Genomic DNA, 24,094 nt, shown 5'->3' on the forward strand with positions numbered 1-24,094 from the left:
TCCTGGGAAAGCTAAGAAACATTCGCTGGAAAAAAAAAAAAAAAAAAAAAAAGAAAATGTCAATGCCTGGGTAAGATTAATCGGGTCCAACTTCAAAAGCGAAATTAAATCAGGCTCACCAAAAGGATGAAAACAACAAGAAAACTATTTTCTACTAAAATGCTTATTTAATCAGAAAAACATTTCTAGGTGTAAGGTTATAATAATGTAGCAAGAGTTCTGTCTCTAGATTTTGGAACTCGTGTGATATGGTCATCATATGTACAGATAATGTTTAAATGTCATCTTTATTGATTGCAGCATTGTTTTGCAGGATTAGTCTTTAATTAGTAGGGCTTAGACTGTTACTACTTCTTTTCCAAGGCTGACTTTGGTGTTCACTAACTGAAAGAAGAGGTGAGCAAGATCCATGTATCTGCTAAGAATAGCTGGCTGGTACCTCCCAAGTGTCCAAAGTAGGGGAAAAGTGAGATTATTATATCAACCTCTATCATCAGTGATGACTTGACACAAGAGAGGCTATCAAAAAGAAAATACAAGCAATACATTCATGGAGTAAATAATCACCTAAGTAGTCAAGTGTCTTGATTTCACCAGAGAGGTGACACAATCTAAATAAAGGCAGAAGACGTACATGTGGAATATTTTCTTTCCAATACTTTCGAGAGGGTGGGAGTTTCTGTGTCACAGTCAGGCAGAAATGAGGGAAGATGGGAGACATTGAAACACCAATGAGAAGTATGCGCCATAACCAGTCTTGATAACCAGCTATGTCATGTACTTTCGCAAGTGTTCTCTAAAACCTAGTTATGAGATAAAACATGCTTGGAAAATGTCAAGTTAAAGGTAAACATCCTTCCGTGTTGCAGAAAAATGATGCTGCTGCTTTTTGTTAATCTCCAGGGTTGTTGCACATGACGCAGTAAAATCAAACGTTCCTGATTGAAGAAGTCCCTAATTTTAGTATACTATGGGACCAGTGCCCCAAGAAATGTATTTTGGGAAATGCTGCTTTAACAGTTCTTCTAAATAATCTCCACTTCTTACTCCTTTATCGTGTTAGCTTATTTCTTTTTAAATATCTTAATTTCTTGTGGTTCTAAAACATTGGCAGAAATGTTAAATCCTGGATGAAACAATTTTAGACAGAAAAGGGAAGAAATTTTACAAAGGTTAATAATTTATATGGAAAAAGAATATTTATAAAGATTAAATTTATATAGAAGAGGAATTATTCAGAATGAAAACGCTTATTTCCAATTCTAAAGGCAGTATCCATCTAGTGGATGAATATGCCATAATTCAAATATCCCCAATATTTGTGGTGTCTTTCTAAACTTATTGTATCCATTATCTTTTTTGAACTAGTAGGAAATATTGGTAAAGCCTTGGATTTAGAGTCAAAACATAATTATATGCTGTCTCCAATGTAAGCAGCTGTCAGGTCGTACACATTGGGAAACTTTATATACTAATCACTGAGATGTGCCTGACCACACCCAAACACAGGACTTGGGTGGCATTCTATAGCAGAGTCCCAAGCACATAAAAGGGGCTCAAAATGGTGGTAATTACATGAAATATTAATCAAAACAATAACTCTGTGTTGTTGTTATGGTAGATTTTGTCATCTCCCATATAAAAAGAAACTGAGGCCCAGAGTATTTAGTTAAAATATTTTTTTAATACTATAAATGGTTCCTGACCAATCTGGGACAAGAACTCACTTCTTATTATTGATACATTGTTGATTTTTCCAAAGTCAGGACTGCCAAACAGCTTTTCAAGAGAATAAGCTTCTTTTCTTAGAATAAATGGAACAAGTGACTGCCTCTGGCTAAACACTGGTTGCCAAGGATGACTCACATACCATTTTCCATCAGAAAATACTGTTCCTTTCCACAGGCCACCAGTAGGACTTCTAGCCTAGCATGGCAGTGTATGCATGTAAAACTACCACTTTGGAAGACGGAGCCAGCAGCATCTTAAATTCTAGTCCAGCCTGGCCAACCTTAGTGATTTAGTGAGATCTTGTCTCAAAATAACAAATAAGTAGACAGATAATAGATGATAGATTGATAGATTGATAGATAGATAGATAGATAGATAGACAGATGATAGATAAGTAAAGTTTTTTAAACGGGCTTGGATGTAGCTTAGTGTGAAGGCCTTTGGTTCCATCCCCAGTAACAACAACAGAAATGATTTTTGTTCATTTGCTCTGTGAAATGCAGTCTTATTACTTATATGCAAAATATTTTGATTCCTCTGTGGTTCTGGGATTACAGTTCTGACAAATTAATTATAATCTCTAATTTAAGGGAGCATACAAATTTCCCTATGCTACCACTTACCTACTCAACTATATTATTGTATGTCAGCGTTGGTCTCTTTCTTCTGAACTGCTGAAAATATTTTCCGTGCATTATAAGAGCTCACAGTGGAATAGTAATTCACATTTTTAAATTTCTCCTGTAAGAAGACCTGTGAAAGAGGTCAACTAGGAGATCTTTTAGTGCCGGGCACAAAGTAACTACACATATAAGAATATTTTGTTAGGGGGCTGGGGATTTAGCTCAGTGGCAAAGCGCCTGCCTGGCAAGCACAAGGTCGTGAGTTCGGTTCCTGGTACCGGAGAAAAACAACAACAAAAAAGAATATTTTGTTACCTTTGACTACCAAATGGTGTTGATATGTAATTAGTCTGTATTTCAGTGTCTGAGCTGAACAAAATCCATAATTTTACCAGCACAAATTATGAGCTATATTAAGAAGAAGATATATTAATGTTTTTCACAGATATATGGATATTGGTTTGAACAAGAACAAGATTAGCTGCATCCCTATGATTGCTGAAAGTTGCAAGTCCTTTAACAAAGGCAAAAAGCAGAACAAAACCTGTCATTCAGCAGGAAGTTTACTTACCAAGGTTAGAGAAGCTTTGTATGAAACAACTTTCCTCCAAAAGCTATATTTAGTACCTTATTTATATTGTCTATAAATTAAATGTTATTTTGTTATTGTTTTTTTATTCTCTTTAACATACACACTGTGATTGAAAGATTGCATAAACACTTTCCTTACCATTAGCAAATGTGGTTTTCACTATAGCTCCAGCAATAGTATGTGTCTACTTACTTTACTGGATAATTTAAATGAATTAGCCAAGGCTAGATTCTTTGTTAACCATGTTCTTTGTTATCACTATACTTGTACTTGAATCCTGGGTCTATATTTGCTACTAAAAAGTGCTCTGAATTTATATAAAACATGCTTTTAATATCTAGTCAGACATTTTCAGGAGTTAGATTTAATTATGATGGGAAATTGCATTCCTTCTTAATGGATCAAAGCAGCAGATATATTCATTTGTATCTATAGTTTAAACTTTCTCAGCCAGAGTAGGTGTATTTAAGTAGATTCCAACTGAATTCATTTGCTGCACTTTTCGAATTTGATGGTGGACTCGGAATAATTAATTGCACTATGAAACTCTACACTGAGTGAGTCATTTGTGGTGGCATTTTAGAGAGTAAGAAAACCACTGCTGCACTAATTTATAAAGAGTACTAAAAAGAGAAAAGCAAAATGAAAGAGTATTGCATAGTAAAGGAGTGCATAAAACTGATGCTAGCAAATTCCTCATGTGAACCTATAGAAAACCACTACACTGGAAGATTTGTAGATACTAAACTCTTTTTATCTAAAACTATTCTCTAAAAGGAAATCTCTAGTGTTGTTACTGAGTCAGGTAGGCTAGTATTCCAGCTAAGTTCCCAGCCCTCTAAAGGTACTGTGTACATTATATCAGATTCAAGAGAAAAGGAAAGCAATTATTGTTTGAGATTGCTGGCTTCAGTTATTTAAAGGAGCTTTCCACATTAACTACATTCAACAATTTCTCTGCTTTTCACTCTTTCCTCCCCGTTCATTCTCATGGTCCTAACTACTAGTTCAAAGTGAATAGGATTATTCTATAGAAGGTGCACAGATTTGGTGAGCAGACTCCAGAGCTTACCACCAGGAAGCTGTCTTGAATGAGCCATTTTTTTTCTTTCATGAGCCTTAGTTACGCATTCTTCTAGGAGACAGAACTGCAAGACATACAAAAATTCTAAGATCTTTTCAAACTGATTCTCTGTCAATGATCAGTATGGTATTTAAAGCTACATAGATTAACCTACTTTGAATTAAGTGACATTAACAAACTTTTTACTAGTACTAGAAAGTATACTGAATAGTTTGTGTATGAACTGCTTTTATGTTCACCATACCTGTATGAGATGGGCTCTACTACTACCCTTGCTTTACGTACAGGAAAGAAGAGATTCTTAGATTTCAAATTACCTGAAATCACACAGTTACTGACAAGACTAGGAATTTTTTCTCCCTCAGTACTGGCTCTGAATTCAGGGATTTCACAGTGAGCTATATCCCAACACTTTTAATTTTTTTTTTTTAATTTTGAGACAGGGTCTCCCCAAGTCACTAAGTTGCCCAGGTGAGACTTGAACTTCTGATCCTCCTGCATTACCTTCCCACAGGGTTGGGATTACAGACTTGTGCTGCTATGCTCAGAGAAGACTAGGGTTATTGAACTCCATTAACCTGATATGAAGGTCCTGCAGTAGACACTATTACTGTCCGCTGGCGCCCTGTTTACCGTTTTTGAGCTGATGCATCCAGTCCCTGAATGATTAAGAGTTGGCTATTAACCAGTCAGTGCTGTCCCTTTCTCCACGGAACTGCTTGTGTCTAAAATGCAGCTTTCTCAACTCAGAGACTAAGGCCATTCCGTTTCAGCCTACAAGGGACAAATGACAGTTCCTGCCTCTACTTCTGGGCAGGACTAGCACTGTAGTGTGCAGATCCTCCTAGATGTTGTCTTCCAGCTGGAGCAATTCTGTGCTTAGGATTTTTTCTTTGCTCTTTCCTGCTTCCCTCACTGCTCCTTCTCTGAAAGCTAGACCCCAACAAATGAAATTTCTACAGAAATAAACACCTTGCATTCTTCAGATATCAATTATTTTAGCCCATCATCAAAAAGAAACCCTTATTGGGTTGAGTGTATTCAGTAAAACTTCATAGGAAAATATAGGTAAGACACTAATGGAAAGGATATAATTGAGGTAAATGTTAGACTTCACTTTGGATTATAATTATCCTATTAGCTCTGTGAGGAAAGTAGTTGCACCCGTATTATTTACTATTCTATTCTCAAAATTTAGTAAGTGCCTATAACACAGAAGGAACTCAATAGTTATTTGTTAAAGTAATAAATTCTTTAGCTCAGAATGTCATGAAGAAAATCTTGGGTAAACTGTAAACCAGAAATCTTTAAAACCAGGGAAGGGATTGACCCGAGCTTTTAAAATATTAAATTTGTACTTCACAAACGACTTGGGGAATTTTTTTCTGGATATCTTTCTGAATTTAATCCCCTGAGATGTGAAAAGATCACCGTGTGTGTTTACTAACATTAACGGCTTACCAAGAAGAGAAAAGGGAAGAGAAATATACCTCATCAGGTTTCAGTATGATTAGCAAAGAATCCTTTGGCAATTTGGCTTCTTGACCAGAACTGATTAGTGAGAGAAAAGAGCAAGCTCGCTTGGCTGCAGAAACTGAATCATCACTGTCTTCCATGTTAAGTATAATGGGTATGTGTTTTCTTTTAAAAATCACTATTTTCATTTTGTCTACTGCTTAAGTGCAAATGTTGAAGAACAAGAAAAACAAAGCAAGTGAGGAAAAGGTAAAGAAAAATAAAGGGTATAATTAATGTAATTTTTCTAGGTTAAATGTATCTTTTAGAGATCCCTTCCGAATCTCTACTGAGGGCGGGAGTGTGGAACTGATGGGGAAGAGGGTAGGGTGCACTGATATAAACTAAGTTCCCTGGAGAAGGATCTTGACCCCAGGACTTTTATAGAGTCATTTGTAAAGATGAGAAATAGGAGAATATTTGAAGTTGAGCTATGAGTTTGTTGTCAGTTGTTTACAAGAGAATAGTTTTAATACAGGACACATAATTTATAGGATTATTTTATAATATTCACACAAAAAGTCAAAAACAGAAGAGTACAAGAGGTCTGTCTATACACTAGAGACCTGAAGAATCCAACCAAGGGACTTGATCCCATGATAATGTCCTGCAAGAGTCCAGTTGAACCCTTAGAGCCTATGGCAATGTCTTCAATGAGTCCAACCAGAGGCCTAGAGCCCACAGCAACATCTCATGCAAGTCCTTATCAGGGATGTGCACCAGAAAGGCTCAAAGGTCAGCAGTGGAAGCTAGAAAGTCTGCACCAGTGGTGTAAGGATCTGTGCCAGCAGGCTGGGGATCTGCGCTGAAAGCAGGAAACAATGCTCAAGACAAAGACCAGAACTCCCCCAAAGGAAACAGTGGCCCTCCTCAGCAACAGTGAGGACCCAAGTTCCTCTGATGCTGAGAACAGCTGGAGTTTGTATCAGGAAAACCAGCCATGGCAAGCTCCTCCAGGAAAATCAGCAGCATGATTCAGTTCTCCCTTTTATGCCTTTGGTAACAATCCTCAGTGGGCCTTCCACACCCAGAACCACGCTGAGTCGGTTTAGCTGGGGTTCCCATTTAAAGTGACCATTAGTTAATTCACCACAAAGTATTAGCATATAACAAGCATTCCTTAATGGTAAAGGCCACAATTTAGCTTCATGTTTTTCCCCTTCCCTTGACTTCACAAGAACTAGTAGGTAAGAGAATGTCGGCCTACTTGGGCAGCCCAAGGGAGATACTCAAGAGTGAGGTCCCAAGATTAAAGAACACACATGTGTAAGGCATCAGCAACAACAGTAGGCAGCATGGAGCAGAAACAATCACAACAGCACAAGAGCCCGAGAGCAGCCTGCATCTTGATTGTATAATTCCTATACAGGTTGTTATCTCATGTTTACATTCTTACAGAGTGTCATAACCAGTGCATGTATGTTTACCTGTGCTAAGTCATGGTTACATAACTGTATCCCAGTATGCACCTGCACTAGATAAGCGGGTTCACATCCTCAGGTGTCCCTAGATGGCCCTGAGATTTGAAGCAGTCTGAGTGGTTCCTGTAGTGCTGAATATATTTCACAATAGTTAGTGAGACACTAAGCCTCCACTAGACATGGTGGTCAGGTGATGGATGCAAGATGACTTGGAGGTAAGATGCAGAGAACTCTGTAATTTGGTAGGTTTTCCTTCCCAGCTATAGTTTGGATGGGTGAAAGTTAGGGACTGAGACTATGCTCAAGAACTTGGACTTCTCTCACTTTTAGGAACTCAGGGAGCCTTGAGAAAAATCTTGAGGGTAACTGAAAGGCAATATTTGAAATACCATTTTTACCAGTATTTATTTCAGAAATCTGAAAGTAAAATAGGTTTTATTATACTTTCACATTACCTTCTAAAAAGTTTGCATCAGTGTATACTCACCAACCCACAAAAATGAGTAGTTCTGCTATGGGTCAGATCTTGTCAGTGCTGGACATTACCTATCAGTTTATTTTTCCCCAATCTAATAATATAAAATGCAACATTATTTTATTCTGCATGTACTGATCACTACTGAAGTTGAGAGTCTTTTTTTATATATTTAGTATTTATGAATTTTCCTTTTGTTATTTCATCATAAACCTTTAGGTTTATTATCTTAATGTGATGTCAAGGGTCAGTGATATTAGCCTTTGACTAATTTTTTAGTTTGAAGATATTCTATTAAATTGTTACAGTTTTCCTTTTAAAACTAGGTATATAACTTTATAATACAGGAATTCTAAGTTGTACAGCAAATGTGTAAGTTTTGTCTTTACATATTTTATGTTTATATGATGCTTAATAAAGCCTTTTCTATAAAAATATCATGAAAATACATTTTGCATGTAAAGTATTCACATTCACTCATATATTTGGATCTTTGGTCATCTTAAATTTATTTTATGTGTTAAGGTGAGGTACAGATTTAATTTCAGAAAACATTTTCTCAGTAGAAAATTTAACCAATCAAATCTCCTACCTGCCATATGTCAAAATCAACCCTCTGCAATTATGCCTTAAATTCAAGTGTTTGATGAGGAATGGTCAAGATAAATACCTAATACCTAAAGAAATCTCTCTACCTTGGTTGTAGACAGACTATAGTCTGGCTCCCTTTTAACACATTTAATTTAGAATCAACTGTAAGATCCTATAGGTCTTACTCTTCAAATTACCTAGTACAGTGCTCACTAAGATATATTTCAAAACAAGTAAGAATTATGAAACTATGAAGTGAAGACACATTTCAGGCTTAGAGCTTCCACTATCATGGAAGAGTATTTAGGATGCTTTAAGGTAATATATGCCAGCCATTCAACCCAGAATTTGTACCTAGTAGTCTCTCATTATTGGTAACTAGAAAAATAAGTATTTTTATTATTTCAAGCATTCAGTGGAAGCAAAGAATCCTCTATCATTAAATAGTTAATTTTTTGCAAAGAGATATTTTCTTGTACGTAATAAAAAGCTAACTACCTTATAGATATAGATTTTCAGGCTGTCCTATGATTTTTAAGTCCACAGCCAAAAATAATTACAGCTTCATATTTACTGACATTGGTATTTGCTTCCTAAAATTAATCATAAGATGTTTATATAAAAAGGAAAAGGATGGACGTTGTGATTAATATTATGTCTCCTCTCTTTAACGTCTCCTCTCTTTAACTAGTATGTCTCCTCTCTTTAACCACAGTCTATTTGTACATACTAGTTGTGGACCAAAGCAGGAATAAAACTAACTTTTAAAATACTATGACGATAAACATTGTAGAGTAGGATAAATCAATAGAAAGACTAAATTTGGAGAGGCTGAAATAACCACCATTGACTTGGTTGGCATTTAAACCATTTGACTTGGGAAATCACTGAGGCAGCACTTTAAGAGGATTTTATTTTATAGCCTCCTCAGCCCAAGAGTTTTTAAAAATAAAAAAAGTGACGTAGCCTTGAAGATAAGGCAGGAACCAGACTGTCGCTGTGAAGCTGCTTTGCTCTTAAACAGCTTGTTCCCAAGTTTGAATCCATAATCCACTGGTCGAAAAGCTTTAGATTTGCTGGCCAAGATGAAAGATGCTCACAAGCTCATAATAGAAATTGATAGATACATAGACTCTGAAACCTTAGGCCCTGGCTTAAAGGGAAATGGAGACTTTAGTTGAGATAATTATCTTGTTAATGTTGGGCAAAATTAAAGTTCCCCTTTAAAGAGTCAGATCATTAATGTGCCAGTGCTAATACCCATTCAATGATGAAAAAGAGGAAACACATTACAAAAATCGGGAGGCTCTATAATATTTGAAGTATTCACATTTGTATATTTTAACTTAACACATTTAAAATGTGGAGCAAATTTGAGGTTATAAAAATTGCCTGTGGAGATAATTATTTCAAAATAAACAACTCTTTCTTTGTGTTTCCTATGCAAAAGTAGAGAGCTTGTATTTGCTTCTGGTATTCTGATCAATGAAAAAGATGGACCTTAGCAAAGATCAGTGACATTTTTTTTTACTCCCCAACCCTAGTCTATGTCTGTTATATTTGAAGTTAGGACAAAAGCAGAGGATAAACTAATTTTCTAAATGCTGTGACTTTAAATGTCTTTATATTTACATAACATAGCGCAGCATAGGGTCAAGGAATTAGGTAAAATTTGTTATCATTAATTAAACACTTCAACCTTCAATTATTTGATGACAATTGCTAAATAATTTCTGTCTGATTTCTTGGGGGCACTGATGTCTCACTGGAAGCTTAATATTACACTTGGTGTTGGATCATGATCACTTCCTCAGTCAAACTTAGCTTAGACCAGTAATCACAAGTAAACCATCCAAAACACAGTGCCAAGAAGTATTTGAAACCCTACTGAGGAAATTTTACAGCTTTAGTCCCTAAAGGACAATCCATAAAGGATGTTCTCTCTCAGCAACTTGGAAGGCTATGAGGTAAAGCCTGAGAGTAGCCAGAAACAGGGTGGAGTGGTAATATTGTATCTCAGTCAAACTCCTCTTCATGAAGCTTCTTATGAATTGTATTTTCAAATCAGATTAAAGAAGCCAAGTAGAGAAACACACGTATAAAGTCATATAGTTAAGTTGAAATGTAATTTGATTCTGACCATGGATATATTTCAAAATTAAATATTATTTACTGACAAAGAAGAAGCAACATCTGAAAAGTGGTGCCACGTATCTCTCATTGTGAATTCTGATATGATCTTTGAAAGTGATCTTCTCTAAGGAAACATACAAAATGTAAATGTCTAGTAACTCATTGTACATATGAATCCATAGTATATTTTGCAAATTCAAAAATTAACATGCTTATGTTTTATTTGGAATGATAAAAAATAATGGAGATGGATATTTTTGTCTTGGGAATCAGAATCAGGACCTCACGCTTGCCAGGCAGGTGCTGCACCACTGAGCTATATCTTCAGCCCCTTGGAGATGAATTTTGGAGGGGAAGCTGGTAAAAAATTTTTCCTGTTCTATAGGTTGTCTCTTTACTCTGTTAGTGGTGTCCTTGATTGTACAGAATCTTTTAAATTTGATGTGATCCCATTTGCTGATTGTTGGTCTGATGGAATTTTAAAAATTGTTGATATGTCATGATTATAGAAAAATCAAAGATTTCCATTTTTTTATAATAAATTATTTTCATGCACACCTCTGTGATCATTTTTTGATTCCTTAATACTTGTCAGTAGTACATTTCCTTTATTATTTACATGCACTCCTTTGTTATGTCAAAAGTTTCTTAATATATTTTCTGGATTTGTTGGTTTTATATTTCAATATTAAGATCCATCCTTATGTTTACTACTTTACTCAATCTTACTGAATACCTATCTGGAGTCCAAAAAGGCCCTGAGCTGGTGAATGTGCCATGATGAGTTAAAGTTGGTACTATTTATGTACATATGTGGGCAAAGTCAGTACAAGAGACTGGTAGTACACATTGCTATAAAATAAGATTCAGTGAAACATGAGAAAATGTTTTAATAAATTCTGAGTAAAATATTTATCTATATCAAGCAGCAAGATATTTCTCTCTGTTCGACAAAGGTTTTAAGACAGATATCATCTGAAAAATGTAGAGCACATTGCAGGGAAGATAAACATCTATAGAAGAAATTTCCCCCAACAAACAAAGAAACAAAAATCATGCATTGTATGTCAATTCTGAAAAGAAGCCAAAGTGAAGAATCATCTGAAGGAAGACAGTATAACCAACATATTAAAAAATGTTTGTATCTATAGTAGTTACGTTGCTTCTAAAACAACTAGGACTCAGTTAAGGGTGGGCATTGTGTTTAGCTTGACTGTGCTTTAATTTCAAGTATTTAGAAGAGTTTTCAACATAGCACACATTTAAAACTCACCATATAAGTGTGTGTGCAGGAGAGTTGCATACACGCTTACTTTTAAATGCATCCTGTTATGATACAAGCTTGTATAGTACTTTGTTCTTTTGCAGGAGACTATGTGGTCATGTCTGTCTACTTTGATCTGAGCAGAAGGATGGGCTACTTCACCATCCAGACCTACATTCCCTGCACTCTCATTGTGGTTCTGTCATGGGTATCCTTCTGGATCAATAAGGATGCTGTTCCAGCCAGAACGTCTTTAGGTAAAATTAATTTCCTTATGTTTGCATACTCCTAGGTAAGTACCATATACAAGAACTCTTTATTTCCCCTCCTAAATTAATGTGCTTTAATTTCAGTCTGTAATTACACAGAAGCTCATTTGTCCTGTTCAAAGAAAGCCAGCACTTTTTTTTTTTTTTTTTTTTTTTTTTTTTTTTTTTTTGGTACCCGAAATCAAACTCAGCACCTTGCATTTGCCAAGCAGGTGCTTGTGCCACTGAGCTATATCCCTGGCCCAAGCCAGCATATTTTCAAAACCAGTTTTAAACTTTTCTCATTCTCCAGTTCTATTTTTTCTTATTTACATCAGTACATTTTCTTTAGCACATTTTAAAATACATTTACATTAACTAAAAATAAAAATCTCATGTCAACAGAATTTTGTTTTAGTCTATGGTTACTAAACATGCTGAACTTGCTCCTATCAGCTCGTGAGAACTGTCTATCTTTTCCTACTTCTGTGTTTGGTTATGTTGCATAGAGAGCTAGAAGTCAGCCAACATTGTAATATTAATAATGCAAACACTCAATCATTAAAAATCTTGCTGTTAATAAAGTCAGGCTGTTCTGTTTTATTTTGCCAATTATTACACATTTCCCAGCACACAACAGTCTATGGGTTAATTGCAACATATATAATTATTTTGATGATATTTGAAGTAAATCATTCTTGGTAAAAGAGCCAGGGACAAGAATACTCTTTGGAAAAACATATTTTCTGTAAAATTTTGGGAACACAACCACTTTTAAGGTTATTTGAGGTTTGCTCAATGTACTATAGACAGTAATATCAATTTTAGATTTTTATATCTTTTCTTCAGCTGAGTAAGAAGTCGTACATAGACTAGAACAAAGCCACAGCATCCCATGGACATTAGAGCCTAGGTCCATGAATGAAATAGTCATATTACACAAAACTCTAAAGACTTAACTAGGTATAAAGCAAGGGAAAGATGAAGTATAATACCACCACTCCCCTTCATCCACTGCATGATGCCCAGGAGCACATCCCTCGCTAATCCTCTGACTTAAAGAACTGGTATCATGCAATTGTTATCAAACTTGGGTTTTTGAAGTATAACAAATCTGGAATTCGAGTCACAAGTACAGTATGACATTGGAATACCTGTTATTCTCTAGAAATCACGTTTCCCTGTGTAAAATATGTTATCATTTTCTGTATTCTATTTGTAGTGTTTGCTTAAAATTATCCTATACAAGGAACACTGAGGAGAGTAAAGCATCAGAAACGATAGCCACCGTAGCCTTTTTCTGATAAAACGAGTTATATGAGGTTACTAAACCAAGGGCAGAAATGAGTACTGGAGAAGACATCTTTTGCATATCTGTCCTCTTTCAAACCTAATTTAGTTTCCCATCTGTTTCACAATGAAGTTATTTTAATTTTCCCTGTTATACACAGTACTTTGTGTTTCAAGTCCTGTTCAGCAATTCAAATGTTTAATGCTGCATGCTGAAACAAACCAAAAATACATGGAGCCTAATACTTGAGGTCTGCTATTTGCCACTAGTGAGTAGTGTGTGTGGCATCAAATGCTTACTTGTCCATCTCTCAGATCAGAATGTAGGTGGTTTCATTTTCAGTGTAGTGCTTGTCACACAGCTGGTGCTCTGCTGTGTACTGAATGGATGTATATCCTTACAAATAGATGGAAAATGTATCCATATATCCCAGTTAACTTTATTCCCAAAAAGCATTTTAAAGGAAAAGATTTTAATCTCTTCTCTTGAATCCTGGACTCCTGCTGGATAAACTCCCTTCTGTGACCACATAGGTAGCTCATTCAGTCACTCACTAGCAATTGTACATGGGCAAAAAGACTATGTAGGAAGAAGGGATTAAGGTGAGTGGAGGAATGAGGGAGAGACTCCAGAATATCATGCAGATACCCCTGTTCCTTGATTATTTACAACTCAGGCATGCTCTTTTAAATGCATTCTTATCGATACCCAGCACTGTGCTATGAGGACAAACCCAACAGGTGGTAATTCACTTTGTCAAAAGCATGGCCTGGGTGTTAAGAATTAAAAAAAAAAAAAATTGTCATGCTCGATCACCTTTCAGAATGCTGCTCTAGTTTTCACTGAGCTCCGTTATCCTTTCCAGTGTTTACATTCAAGAGTTAGAGGCTATAACTTTGAGCACTCATGCCTGCAGACTTTAAGCTTATTGCTAAAGATCAGTTAGACTCAACTTCTCCAATGAGTGAGCTAAATAGCCCATGATTGCTCAAAGATGCCAGCTGTTTTCTGAACACATATGACTGGCGTATGGAGAACAGTCATCCTGAAGCTGATAATGTTTGCATGTAGTTTGGTACACAGATGGTAGTTAGTGAGGTTTCATCATACTGCAGTGATGATGCATGAAAATAAAAATGTTTTTCACCCAAGTAATCAGAGGTGAGGCAACATTCCCAAAAAGGTAATTTTCTTAGTAAAAGTTACAGTTTTCATCTACCTCAAGTAAGAAAAGCCTAATCTCTTTGTTCAATAAAACTAGATTTACAAAACCATTTCAAGGTATCTAACTGTTGATTGGTGAATCAGATAACACTCCTGACTTTTCTACTTCTTATTCTTGATGTCATAGTAATTGTATTCCCTGTAGCTCCAAGCAGCATCATGAAAATATTAAGAATCAGTTATTTAAGATTGCACATTACATAGTTGTGATAATCTTCCATGCAGTTCAGGGAGTATATAATTTATGTGCCATAATTTGTTGGCTTAAACTATCCTATGCCAGACTTTCTAAAATGAACTCATCTGTATTATCCACTGTAAACACTGACATTCTCATTTGTCATAGGTCAAGTGTGACTTGAAGCCCGATTGTGAAATAAAGGTCATGGTTCCAATTTAATTTTTAAGTTTTTAATAAAAATAGCTGTAATTAGGTAAATCAAGAACTCTAGTATGAATTAATGCAAAGACAGCTTAATTAAAGGTTTTTAAGTTGAAGAAAGAGAACTTGTTTTCCTAAAATAAATGATATCAGTTTGTAACTTTCATTAAGACATTGCTAAATATTGGTGTCCTGTCTTGGTCATTTTCCATGAGATCCATGGATGGGAGCTCAACTTCTTTCCACTAGGCTGTCCTCCTAAAGGATCTGCCACCTGCCAATACACAGGAGACCATCAGACCCACATCATTTTCCCAAATTAGCACTGTGATCTTCAATAACTCCCATCTGTCTGATGCTTCATGTTGCATATTTTTAATGCATTTTCATATAGTCATATAAATATACAGCAGTGTGGTTCAAAGTTTAGCATTTGATGTCGAACTGCCTAGGTTTCTCTCATCTCTAGCACTTACTAGCATGGAGTTTTTCTTCTTCCTTTATTCAGGAAAGAATAGAAGCAATTATAAGATACATCACAGGGATATTGTAAAGATTTTATTGGATAATATATAAAGTGCTTACTGTCACATCTGGCCAAGGGGTGTTAAACAGTCTCTTACATATCATAAATATAGAGTCCTATTCTCAAATGGAAGTTGAGCCTCTTTGATCATTCACAAATATACTATTCATTGATTCTTTCTTAAAATTTAGATAAAGTTAGATCTTGGAAAATTTCTAGATGACCCTGATAATTACACTGGGGTATGTAGAGGCCTCACTCAGAACTATGAGCTAGATTGGAAAGATGTAATGTTACTCTTAAATCAAACATTGACCTCTAATGAGAAACAGGGAGCATTACAGGCTGCTACTGCATTTGCAGATGAATACAGTATTATTAATTTTGGAAAGCCAGAAGAAAGACAGACAGGGGAACTCCCAGCGAAACTTCCCCCTGGAGCCCAAGTAGTCATTGATTCTTTACTTCTCATTTTCTTTCTACAAATGTGTACTGAGACCCAGCACTATATTCAGCTGTGAGTTTACAAAGGTCACGAGACACATATCTGTTGTCACGGAAAATACCAAATAGAGAGATGGATCATCAGACAATGAGTAGTAAAGCCTTTGGCCTTTATAAGTATAGTTCCCTTGATCACTCCTCTCCTTTTTTAAGGCCTGTTCTTTCCTGTGAGGTCGTTTCAACACCTATTTTCCCCCTCAGTGGGATTTCATAGCACCATATGTACACTGCAAACTTGAATGTTCAGCTAAGACTAACTACCCAAGAGAGCCACATATTTTTGGAGTCATAGTTAAATGTTTTAAAAATGGCTCTGACAAATGAGAGCTTGAGAGAGTCAGAAGAAATATGCCAATTTTTAATCTTCTCTTAGTGCTTCTTCAACTGGTTTCGCTCTGCTCCTTGGTCTTCTGAGCACGTTCTGCCAGTGACCCATATTTTAGAGAGAAATTGTTTGTTTCTCCTTTCCTAAATGATGCCACTTTTCTTCTATGCAGTTTTGCTATGCTCTTCTGTTCAATCTAACTGATTCCCTGTGAGCTGCCCTACATCTTTCGGAGTCAGGAGAATCCGATTGTTTTCTAGGAGTCTCTTAGTCAGCAATAATAGTCACTGCATACTATTAAATGATGACATCTTTGTCATCTTTTACTCCTGGGAGAAATCCACCACAAACTTGGTGATGGTAAACAGATGGATGTACTACTTCTGGAGTAGAGAGACATCCTACCAGTTGTTATAGGAAAAGCAAACAGATCTATAGAATAATACCAAAATTGGGCCTTCTAAATCTAGTACATTTGCCAATATATATTCAGTGCTTGTCACCAAAACTGAGAGCCAGCACATAGTAATATTTGTAAGGAGAGAGAATTCTAGTTATACCGTCTTTCCCAATTACTGAGGTTACTTATCAGAAGTCATAAAAGAAGTTTCACTTCTGTAGTGACTAAGTCATCAACTGGCTGATGCTATAACCTCATCCATTTTCTTGTACCTCTCTTTAGGTATCACTACTGTCCTGACAATGACCACCCTCAGTACCATTGCCCGGAAATCTCTCCCCAAGGTCTCCTATGTCACAGCAATGGATCTTTTCGTCTCTGTTTGCTTCATCTTTGTCTTTTCTGCTCTGGTGGAATATGGGACCCTGCATTATTTTGTCAGCAATCGGAAACCAAGCAAGGACAAAGACAAAAAGAAGAAAAACCCTGTATGTATCATTTCCCATTGTGATCACTGAGAATTTTATGCAGACAGACCACATAAATTTGACTTGGTTTAGTTTTATTAGCTTATCTGTGTGCTAGGCTTGGCACTTTGGTCTTCAAAGTGAAAATGCAGTGAGTGAGCTTTTGTTCTTTCATAAAGATAAATTTATGGTCGCCAGTTTCTTGAGAGAGACCTGCTCTCAAAGTCAGACTCCTTTTCCTAATGTAACTACCTGCTCTCTTCATTTTGTGGGGATCAAAATTATTGCTGAAGAATGCACTGATATGCTATTTGCTATTATTCTAGGTTTCATTAATTTCCATTTTTCTGTCCAACTTAGTATAATACATTAAATGACTGATATTTTATTTTTTATTTATTTATTTTTTTTTTTTTGGTTTTTCTCCGGTACCGGGAACCGAACTCACGACTTTGCGCTTGCCAGGCAGGCGCTTTGCCGCTGAGCTAAATCCCCAGCCCCTATGACTGATATTTTAAATTAAACTTTCATCCAAGACTGGGAAGCTTCAGGTCCTTGAAGATTAAAGAATCACCACATTTTTGCAAATAACTTAATGTGTGTATGTGTATGTGAGTATGTGTATGTATGTGTGTATGTATGTATGTGTGTGCTGCACTAGAGGGCCTCTATTGGTTGGTGTTAACATGTGTGCTTTTGTTTTTAAAACAAATGGCTCATTATGCTTTAGGAAGTTACTTAATCTCCCCAGATCTTTGTTTTCATATATATATATATATATATATATATATATATATATATATAATAAAATTAATATTGTTAAAAATAAACATACTTAAGGTTTCTATGGGAAATGTAGTAAAGGAGGTAAACAAGCAAAACCAAAAAATATCTGAGAATCACATAGAAGTCCTTGTTTTTGGTAGTTGGTGGTGAAAGTTGATCATTTATACAGTTACCAACCTAGATTTCTCTCAGTGTCTACATGATTTGGAGAAAGGGAGGATGACTTTTGTTCATACTATTTAAATAGTGAGAATGAGACACAAATGAAAATGCCTAAGGAACTGTCTTTCATTGCAAGTGCTGGAGAGAGCATGTAGCTATGATTTAATTACCTGGTCACACTGTGCGGTTCAGAGGAGCTTTCTAAGAGAGGAGCTCAGGCAGTGGCCATGCATCCTGGCTTTATAACCTTGCCTGGCTTTGCTCTAAGACATGACAGGCATGACAGTGGCAAGCTATCTGATTCATGAACCTTCTAGCTGAAACATAAAGAAGGAATCTAGCTGTTCCGAGGTTATATCACAACGATGCAGCTCCAGAAGCCCACATGAAATCCTGCAAGTGGCATGTATTTATTTGAATATGAGTTTTGTAGCTGATAAAGAAAGAACCATAGTTATTCTTGGTGATTAATAAAAACATAAATGATTCTTTTTAATTCCCCAAATATTTATTATACTTTATGCTGTCCTTCCTTCGCCTGTTTGCCTATTTCTGCCTTTTCATATTTTCCATCCTTGTTTTATTTTCTGTGTTGCACTGTTTTTTGTTTGATTCCCCTCCTTCACTTTCCATCTCATTCTCTCAAGAAGATGGCTCTTTTGATACTCCACATTACCACCTGCAAGCCATAATAAGAGTATGAGGCCTGGCTTTCAGACAACTTCTGAAGAGTTCTTTAGAAAAAGTCCTATGGCCTTCTCTCCCAGAGGTGTCATTGCTGAGTGGATTTGTTACAAAAATAGAAACAGTTGGGTTTCTTAATCCAGGGTCATAGAAGTAGCAGAGAAAAAACAAGACAGGAAAGAGGATTCAAGAACATAAGAAAATGAAATTACCATAAAATTTACACCAATTCATTAATTTATAAAAACTAGCAAGGGCCTAAATGGTGAATGAGAAACTAAAACTTCATTTTCCTGTGTAATAAATCTTTGTTCATTTTCTCAATATTGACTTATTAAAGCCTTCTTGATGGCATTTAGAAAATGAATCGGTAGGTTTTTTTTTTTTAATACAGGGATGTCATACAATAGGAAGTTCATTCACAATTGTTCAAGATTGGTTTTGCCATCAGATAATTGTGGGTTAATTTGTTGCTGATTTCTCTATAATCACTAAGTTCCACTTTCCTGCTTTAGACATATACTTTGCCCAAAGCTCAGAGCTCTTCTTCTGTGTTCATAATTTCAGTTTGTTTTAACTACTATGTTTTCAAAATGTATTTTTAATTTATCTTATTTTGTCTCTCTCTTTTTTTTTTTCTGTTCCCTTTTTCCTTCTTTTTATTAAAAAAATGCGATTCTCTTTTCTGTCTACAAACCCAAAGCTTCTTCGGATGTTTTCCTTCAAGGTATAATGTTTTTGGAATGGGAATTCACTGCATGCAACTGCTGAATTTAAGTATTGATGCTTACATGGTGTTTTGTTTTTTATGAGTAGACATTTAAGTCTTCTGCTAATGATATCATGTTCAAGACTAAGAAAGTCCTGTGGATTTCTAAAGTTGATTCAGTAACTGTACACTAATTCACATAAATTTTGATTTTACATCGAGCTCCAAAGCTATAAGCCTCATGATGTGGAGCAGGTAAAGAGGGTCTCTCTAAACATCAGAGCCAAATTTGATCCTCTCTCTTCAGATTAAAATTGATGCAATTTCACTGTCTATAACTACCATAAATGTATCCTTTTAAGACTGAATTTAACTCTGTAAATCCTCATTTAAAAATTGAATAGTAAATATTGTTTTGTAAACTTACTGTCCATTTTTCTGGACTACATTTGTGAATTTTATAAGAAAATACTGTCTTTAAAAGACTAAGTTAAAATATCCATCCTTTCATCCTATGGCAAATTATCAGCCTGCTGTCTGTATGAAATACAGTGAGAAGATTTCTATTTAATTCTGATAGCTGGTGAAAAGAAATAAGGATTTGTTTTCATATTATCCTAAAGCTAACTCAGACAAATTAAAATTAAACAAATTCTTTAGTTTTATAGAAATTTTGATATTGCTCTGGAAGAACATTAATAGATTAGCAAAGTTAACTAATACTAGTTTCTCCTCAAATGCTAAAATGAGTTTGATAAGCACTTACATTCTTTTTTCTGAATTTTCATACATATGGAAGTAAATATTGCTGGCATTCTTAAGCTTAAAGTTTGAGAATATTAGACAGAGTATCATATTCTCCTCAAATTTAAGCCTTTTCAATATAAATTTGAGAAGCTTTAATGTTTATATTTACATATATATTTTAACATCTGCTATTAACATCATTTAACACATTTGCTCAATGTGATAATGAGGTTTACTCTTTGCCTATAAGTAAGCATGACATAGAATTTGATTTCAAAATAGATGCCTTTTTATTTCTCTGTTTCACTCACATGCAGTACCATTGAATACCTTCATGTTAACCAACTTCACATCTAATAATTACTACAAGATTTCATGTAGTTTGATTTAAATCTTTAAACTTTGAGTTCTTTTGGTGTTCAGTATTCTTGCTATAGCTACTAGCTTGATATTATTTTCAGCTGCACTGCTTAAGCTCAAACCTTGAAATCTGCAAATGTGCTACCCTTCTGAGTTCAATTTTATCATTGTAGATCACGATGTCATAGCAATTTCCTGAGTATCCATTTTCAGATTCATCATCACATTGGTGACATGCATTGTGGAGAAAGAGTCTAAGAACCTCCAAGTATAACTAACTTTGCTCCCCCTCCTTCCCTACCCTTGTCTCAGGCCCCTACCATTGACATCCGCCCGAGATCAGCAACCATTCAAATGAACAACGCCACACACCTGCAAGAGAGGGATGAGGAATACGGGTACGAATGTCTGGACGGCAAGGACTGTGCCAGTTTCTTCTGCTGCTTTGAAGATTGCCGAACAGGAGCTTGGAGACATGGGAGGATACACATCCGCATTGCCAAAATGGACTCATATGCTCGAATCTTCTTCCCCACTGCCTTCTGCTTGTTCAATCTGGTTTACTGGGTCTCCTATCTTTACCTGTGAGGAGATATGGGTTTTATCGATGTGGGTCTTATTCTCTGAATCTCATGGAAGGAAGATGTCCTTTCTAAGTCCACTTAAAGAATCCCCTGAGTAGTCAGTAATGATCTGGGTTTGTTTCTATGTCATAACACTGTAAATTGTATAATGTTTTGTTTGTGCCCAACTTTCCATTAATTAGTGTAATTTGAACTTCAGTGTGTGCTGTGTTTCAAACCTGCAAGGCAAAGTAAAATGAGGGCCAGAACAGTGAAACCAAGCAAGGTAATTTATAGTGATAGCAACTGATATAGTGAAAGCCCTGGCTATTTATATAGTAGTGTTATTCTTACCTGATTCATAATGCAATTAGATGCAGATGTCCAATACTATATCATTTGTTCACTTGGGGTCAAGTTGTGATAAAGTTGAACACAATAGAATACATCTCTCATTTGAGAAGAATCACAACTCAACTTAAATATAAAAGACTAGTTTAGAAACTTATTATGCCTTTTTTCCTAAGATAGGAAGAAAATTTCCTCCACATCCTATGTACAATGATGTAAATATTTCAGTAACACAGAATGCTTCGAGTTTAATGCATGCCTCTCTTTAGAGCCAAAATAAATGGATTGAAGTTATCATCATAATGTACTGTCTTTTATTTTGTGTCTTTGGGCTTTAAAAGAATTATGAATGTAATTGCAAAGATTTGGGGTAACAATTGGAGGGAGGAATTTTCCATGCCTTCTCCTTCATGCATGAAGATTCAGGGTTGTTTATCTCCTTGTTTGACATATTATAAACTTTGAGTAAAATATAGGCTGATGAGCTGACACTTTCTAAGTCTAAGTAAGCCCAGTTTCCTAAGTGGAGTATCAAGTGATGGTATCTGCTTGCCACTATTTTTTCTTCCTTTTAGGATGATAGATCTTAACAGAACTTACTCTCCATCTCAAGATCTGCTTTTAGTGACTGTGAGTGCCTTGTGGGCAGAATCTCTGTCATTTCTTCTTTGGGTTCTCAGCACCTTGCGCAGTGCCTGGTACACAGTGCTCAGTAAATAAATTTTGAATTGAGTTGAGTTGCTCTTCTAAGCTTCTAGTGAATCTGTCTGTGCTGGTCTTGGATAGAGGGATCCATCCATTCACAATGGCATTAGCAAGTGTTGTTTGATCTTATACAAATAACCAGAGGATCCGATGAATTGTGGCTATTTTTTTAATCTTGAAAAAACTGTTGTAGGCAGTCTGTACTTCTTTTAAAATAGTATCTCTGTCCTATGTTTGCGTACAGAAATGACTACTGGGGCATAGATATTGTTTATTTTTCCAGGTCCGGGTATGAGTCAGTTCTGACCCATTCAAAATTCTGCTAGTGAATTTATGACAAGCATAAGCAAGATTCATACCTGACTGATGTTTGGAATGTAGTAGTCTATACTCAGAAAAAGATGCACTGAGGATTAATTTAAAAATTTAAAGAACAAATGAATGGCTTACATTGAGGTCACTAGGCCTGGGACAGGGGCCTCATTAGACTGTAATGTAATCAAATCAAGTGATTGCCATAGACTTGAAACATGATGGGTTCAGCTCAATTTTCATATACTCATCCTGAATCCTTATTTTTCTAGAATAGTACCCCTCATCAGTTATTCTTTATGGCAATCATTTCTCTAAGTCAGAACTTAATCATAGCTAGTATAACTTTATAGATAATCTAAAAAGAATAGAAAAGAAAGAGCGGCTTTGTTGAAACAAAACCATGTAAAATCATCATCAAGTCATCTGGATGAATCTTGAAATACATTTAGCTGCCAACTATACAAACTTTTGATGTATCAGTGCTCTAGTATTTAACCTCAAATGTAAATAGAATGAATTATTTTCTTGTTTTCAATTGTTGAAATATTAAATGTGGAATTTTGGGGAGAGTTGTGGGAAAATTTCAATGATGAGAAATATGTTGTTATTGTCAGCTTGAAATGTGTTCTGTAATGAGGACACTTAAAAAAGCTAGCTTTTTAATGTGTGCATAGTATTGCCAATATGGTATCTATTATATATAATCTAATCCTTAATTATCAGCTGCTCCCTGTCTGTGTATTTGAAAACCTTTTCAGAAAGGGAATTGCCTAACATATGTACTTTTACAATAAAAAAATCTACATTCTAATCTATGGTGGCCTCTCAGTGGTCTGGTTGGACTGTTTTTCTTAAGGACTGGGACCCTCTTTACTATCTCAATCCTCCAAATTACATTTCAGTGATATTTATTTGTGAAATTAATGACCATGATTCACAAGGAGCTTCTCTTCTCTTTAAAAGAATTAAGAGATGCATTTTAGCATAAATAAGGAAGGCAGCTATGTTATAACATTATCAGTGCTCACACTCCCTCTATGCCAAGACTTTTGATGAGGTTGCAAATATGAACTACGGTGTTAGAGTTTGGGTCCTAAATTTAGCACTCACCAATACTTCACAGGTTGTCAAATCAGCCTTTAGAAGCTTCCATGTTGCCAGTTATAACTCGGGCATAGTAAAGTCACCCCGTATAATAACACTCAACAAATGGTTAAGATCTCTACTTCATTTCCAATGTCTCCTGTGCACAGGTGCTCTGCTCCTCCACCCCCTTCAATTTGGCCCTCCCAAAAGCAACAGTCAGTAGCCATAGTTGCCTTACAGTGGGGCAGTCTCATGGTGTATCATATTTAAGGAAAGTTTGCATCAAGACTCTTAAACTAGGTTGGAATTCCAGGTCTCTTGTTTAAAAAAAAAAAAGAAAGAAAGAAAAGAAACTTACATAGCAGATTCATTATTCTAAAGGCTGAAATAACCTCAAAGAGTTGTACACCCCAATTTTGAAAACATGTGGAATTGATCAGCCTAACTCCAGAGAAAGTATCATATGTTCTTGAAGTCTTTTAAATTCTCCACAGACTAAGACACTCTGGTCCTTCACTAACAGAGCTGCCCTAATCTTCCTCTGCCTGTCATTCTCTCGGCCCCTTGTGGTTTCCTGTATCCAATTTAAGTTCTCACCTTACAAATATGTAAAAATGTAGTTTTCATATAGGATTTGTCTGATGTCTAACCTTGAGTGCATATTCATGGAATGCTTCTTTGCCTTTTTTGTCTCAGTGTGATTCTGACTAGTAGCAATAGCTTTTGTGGTGAAGGTCAAACTAAATTAGCCAAATAGTGTGGTCTTCGGAGATTATGTCAAAAACTGCTATCTCTGTGCTTTGTCATTATGGATTTTGTCAGATGTGTAG

General features: G+C 35.7%; 1 protein-coding gene across 2 annotated transcripts in view; it reads left to right on the forward strand.

Moving 5' to 3' along the window:
• Positions 1 to 22,993, forward strand: part of Gabrg2 (gamma-aminobutyric acid (GABA) A receptor, gamma 2) — a 90,961-nt gene extending 67,968 nt beyond the window's left edge. The window contains exons 7-10 of one of the 2 annotated variants that reach the window (XM_005376277.2): positions 11,534 to 11,686; positions 16,612 to 16,817; positions 19,132 to 19,155; positions 20,557 to 22,993. In XM_005376277.2, coding sequence (XP_005376334.1) covers positions 11,534 to 11,686; positions 16,612 to 16,817; positions 19,132 to 19,155; positions 20,557 to 20,832 — 659 coding nt within the window. In that variant the 3' untranslated portion in view covers positions 20,833 to 22,993. The remainder of the gene's footprint in view (positions 1 to 11,533; positions 11,687 to 16,611; positions 16,818 to 19,131; positions 19,156 to 20,556) is intronic. The other variant, XM_005376278.2, reaches the window with a different exon arrangement.
• The last annotated feature ends 1,101 nt before the right edge of the window (positions 22,994 to 24,094 follow it).

Source organism: Chinchilla lanigera, unplaced genomic scaffold (genome assembly GCF_000276665.1).
Source record: "Chinchilla lanigera isolate Chin_1 unplaced genomic scaffold, ChiLan1.0 scaffold00007, whole genome shotgun sequence".
Taxonomy (NCBI): Eukaryota; Metazoa; Chordata; class Mammalia; order Rodentia; family Chinchillidae; genus Chinchilla; species Chinchilla lanigera.